Source organism: Sinocyclocheilus rhinocerous, unplaced genomic scaffold (assembly GCF_001515625.1).
Source record: "Sinocyclocheilus rhinocerous isolate Xijiao unplaced genomic scaffold, SAMN03320098_v1.1 scaffold183, whole genome shotgun sequence".
NCBI lineage: Eukaryota > Metazoa > Chordata > Actinopteri > Cypriniformes > Cyprinidae > Sinocyclocheilus > Sinocyclocheilus rhinocerous.
The window spans coordinates 57,555-61,522 of record NW_015657496.1 but is presented as its reverse complement, the minus strand read 5'-3'; the positions used below and the strand labels follow the sequence as shown (position 1 = coordinate 61,522).

At 37.3% G+C, this 3,968-nt stretch overlaps 2 protein-coding genes across 5 annotated transcripts in view; one reads left to right on the top strand and one right to left on the bottom strand.

Moving 5' to 3' along the window:
* LOC107721148 (mannan-binding lectin serine protease 1-like) overlaps positions 1–1,942 on the top strand; it is a 12,491-nt gene extending 10,549 nt beyond the window's left edge. For all 3 annotated transcript variants that reach the window (XM_016529018.1, XM_016529017.1, XM_016529019.1), the window contains one exon: positions 597–1,942. In XM_016529018.1, the coding sequence (XP_016384504.1) occupies positions 597–1,471 (875 nt within the window). In that variant the 3' untranslated portion in view covers positions 1,472–1,942. The remainder of the gene's footprint in view (positions 1–596) is intronic.
* Positions 1,943–2,988: 1,046 nt separating this feature from the next.
* LOC107721143 (osteocrin-like) overlaps positions 2,989–3,968 on the bottom strand; it is a 7,095-nt gene continuing 6,115 nt past the window's right edge. For both annotated transcript variants that reach the window (XM_016529010.1, XM_016529011.1), the window contains exons 4-5: positions 3,518–3,633; positions 2,989–3,385 (exon numbers count right to left, since the gene is read on the bottom strand). In XM_016529010.1, the coding sequence (XP_016384496.1) occupies positions 3,549–3,633 (85 nt within the window). In that variant the 3' untranslated portion in view covers positions 2,989–3,385; positions 3,518–3,548. The remainder of the gene's footprint in view (positions 3,386–3,517; positions 3,634–3,968) is intronic.

Here is a 3,968-nt window from a genome sequence, read left to right as displayed (position 1 = left end):
TATATATATATATATATATATATATATATATTAATATATATATAGTGTGTTATTTAGTATATGATTTATATATCTATATACTAAACTTTCCCTTCATCAAAGTACAAAACTTTGATCCCTTCATCAAAGTACTGGATATTTTTATCCAGTGATTCCATAATCTGTCAACTAAAAAAAGTAATATGTCTAATAAAATGTTTAATTTTAGCAGCCTTATCTTTTTTTTTTTTTTCATGTCAAAAATAAAATTTAAACTTATAATGCATACAAGAATAAATACATATATAAAAATACAATTATTTTAAATTATAATATTTCACAGTATTGCTGTTTTTTTGTTTTTTTTTAATCAAATGAATGCAGCCTTGAGACTTCTTTCAAAAACATTAAAGAAATCTTACAGACCCCAAAATATTATTATTATTTTATGTTTATTGACTTTTTATTTTTGGCAGACCAATTCATATTAAATACAACTGAAAAAACTTGCTGGTTAATCTGGGACCCTGGGTGTCTCTCTTTGTGTTAAGGTACTTGTATTTGTTTCTAAGATTCCTACTCATATCTATGTTAACTTGCACATGTTTTTGTTTCAGCATGTGGTGAGCAGTCACAGTTCTTTCCAGCCCAGCAGAAGCGAATCGTTGGTGGGAGAACAGCATCTCCAGGTCTGTTCCCCTGGCAGGTTCTGCTCTCAGTAGAGGACGTGTCCCGTGTCCCTGAGGACCGCTGGTTTGGCAGCGGCGCTCTCCTCTCCTCAACCTGGGTTCTCACAGCTGCTCATGTGCTCAGATCTCACCGCCGTGATCTTTCCGTTGTACCTGTTGCTTCTGAACACATCCGTGTGCACTTGGGCCTCACGGATGTACGGGATAAGCACTTGGCCACCAACCGGTCCGTAGCAAAAGTCATCCTCCATCCTCATTTTGATCCTCAAAACTACAACAACGACATTGCTCTGCTTAAACTCAGCCAGGAGGTGGTGCTGTCTGCGTTAATACGGCCCATCTGTCTACCAAGGCCTGGTGTAGAAGGTCATGCCCTGATGCCTCTGCCCAACACATTGGGTATAGTGGCCGGTTGGGGCATTAACACGGCCAATGCTTCTGCCTCCTCCAGTGGCTTGACCTCCGATTCCAGCACGGTTTCCGAGCTGCTCCAGTATGTGAAGCTCCCGGTTGTGCCGCAGGACGAATGTGAAGCCAGTTATGCATCACGCTCCGTCAACTACAACATCACCAGCAATATGTTTTGCGCTGGCTTCTACGAAGGTGGTCAGGACACCTGTTTGGGGGACAGTGGGGGAGCGTTTGTCACCCAGGACGCCCACAGTCGCAGATGGGTGGCACAAGGACTGGTGTCCTGGGGCGGGCCAGAGGAGTGTGGCAGTCAGAGGGTGTATGGGGTGTACACTCGGGTGACAAACTACGTCCACTGGCTACACAGGCACATGGATGTGGACCGCTGGTAGTGAGGAAGTTGGAAAAGTGCAGTGGAGCTGGAAGTCTATCCTTATTTTTTTTTATTTTTTTTGTCATTCTTGTAATTTTCCACAAACTAACTTAATGTGAGGCAAGAGTTACACCCAGAAGTGTTAATTCTATTATTTGGTCAGATTAATTCCTTTATTATGGACTTTTTAAAATTAATTTGGCTGTTTTTTAAAATTCTAAATCTTATGCCAGCACTTTGTGAATTTATTGGTAGTACAGATTATATGAACTTGCGCCGACCGCTTGAGTCAACTTTAAGGAACCATACTCATCCAGAAAATAGCATTGTACTCACCTCATATTTGGCCCTGTGCATGGATCCTTCATACGTTTTTGTTATTATACTGTCCTAAAATTGAATTAACCTTCAGTACTGGTTAGGGACTTTGGCCTATCAAGACAGCATGTATATTACACTACTGTTCAAAAGTTTGGGGTCCGTAAGAGTTTTAAGATTTTTTAAATGAATTAATACTTTTATTCAGCAAGGACACATTAAACTGATCAAAAGAGACAGTAAAGACATTTATAATGTTACAAAAGATTTCTACTTCCAATAAATTACTTTTTTTTTTTTACTTTATATTCGTCAAATCCTGAAAAAAAGATCACTGTTTCCATAAAAATAGTAAGCAGCACAGCCATTTTCAAGACTGATAAATGTTTCTTGAGCATCAAAATCAGCATATTGGAATGATTTTTGGAGGATCATGTGATACTTTAGATTGGAGCTGGAGCTGTAAATTCATCTTCTCCATCACTGGAATAAATTACATGTTAAAATATATTCAAATATAAAACAGTTATTTTCAGTTGTAATGATACTTCGTATTATTACTGTTTTACTGTATTTTTGCACTTTCTAAAACATTAACATTTCTTACCAACCCCAAATTTTTAAAGGACACCATATAGTACATAAGCAAAAAAATACATTATACATCTTTATAATGATATAAATCATATAAAACTGATGAAATTTGTAGTTTTATACACCTACATAATATCTCAGCACAAATTTAAAATGCTATACTTTATAAAAATGGCTACACTCCTATTAAAAGCCACTAGACATTTATATAAGAAATGCACACATTTTGTTATATTTGCACACATTGATGTAATTTGAATGAAATAAATGTTTTAAGAAACCTGGTGTTTGATGTATTTATCTAATGCTCTGTGTTAGCTTTATTATTAGTATTTGTCTATGTCTGTCAACTTATTAACCACAAACTAAGAGTCCACTTTCAATATCATTGTCCCCTTCTATTCCGTAAGTAAATATTTACTTATAAGTGTCTACACAAAAAATACAAGGGTAACCAAAAGGATCAATGCCAACCAGTTATCAACAATCATATACACATAGGTATGTTCATTAATCAGCACCAGAATTAAGTTGCAATCTCATTTATTCTGCAAATATTTTACCGGCTACCATTAATAAGTTCAAATAAGACAGACAGATCGTAGATATTCATCTGTTTTATTGTCAAGGCTGAACAGCCTCCAGTCAAAGTGAGAAAATGACAATAGTTATGTATTTTACAGCAAGCGAGAAGTCGTGAGGCACTGGAGTAAATATTGTGATCTGCAATGGAAGCCATGAGCAGATTCCTCTCTGATTGGCTAATGCTTCTGACATCATAAACGGAACTCATTTCATGAAAGCAATACAGTTTAGATGTTGAATTTATAAGATGAGTTAGAACTGGAAATAAACAGTTTGAATGGATATTGAAGGTCTAAATCAGTATTCAGTGAGAAAGAACAGCTCTGGGACAGCGATGATTAAAAGTGTGTTGAGAACGCTGAGATTGTTCAGTGGTTAGTGAGTTGTGTTGGCTGGTGTGCTTATCATGCATATCATCTACCTGCGATATTACCCTCTGTGGAACAAAGAACAAACAACATATGTGTGGTTTTGATTACAATTTGCAGTATATTCATGATATTTTCATCTTACAATACATTGTATGTAACAGATGAGAATAAACGTGACTACCGTTGATCTTACGCACCTGTGTATCGGGGCGTGGTCAGAGGCGGAGTCTATCCTCGGCTGCTGGGAAGACGGCCTACACCAATCCGGTCAATCGGAACGCTGACTCGTCGCCTTGGCAACTCAAAGGCCTTCCTGCGGACATAACGCAAAGAAATCAGCCATTTCATTTAGGTTACTGCTTAGTTGATCACTCACAATTGTGGATTACGGTTTTTCCCTTTTCCTTTGCAATAATACCGAGTGGAAAGACAGGTCAATCAAACGAAGTTAAAGGGGTCATATGATGCGATTTAAATTTTTCCTTTCTCTTTGGAGTGTTACAAGCTCTTGGTGCATAAAGAAGATCTGTAAAGTTGCAAAGACTAAAATCTCAAATCCAAAGAGATATTCTTTATAAAAGTTAAGAGTCAGCCACACCTACCTAAAACGGCTCGTTCTAACACGCCCCCACATACCTACATCACTAT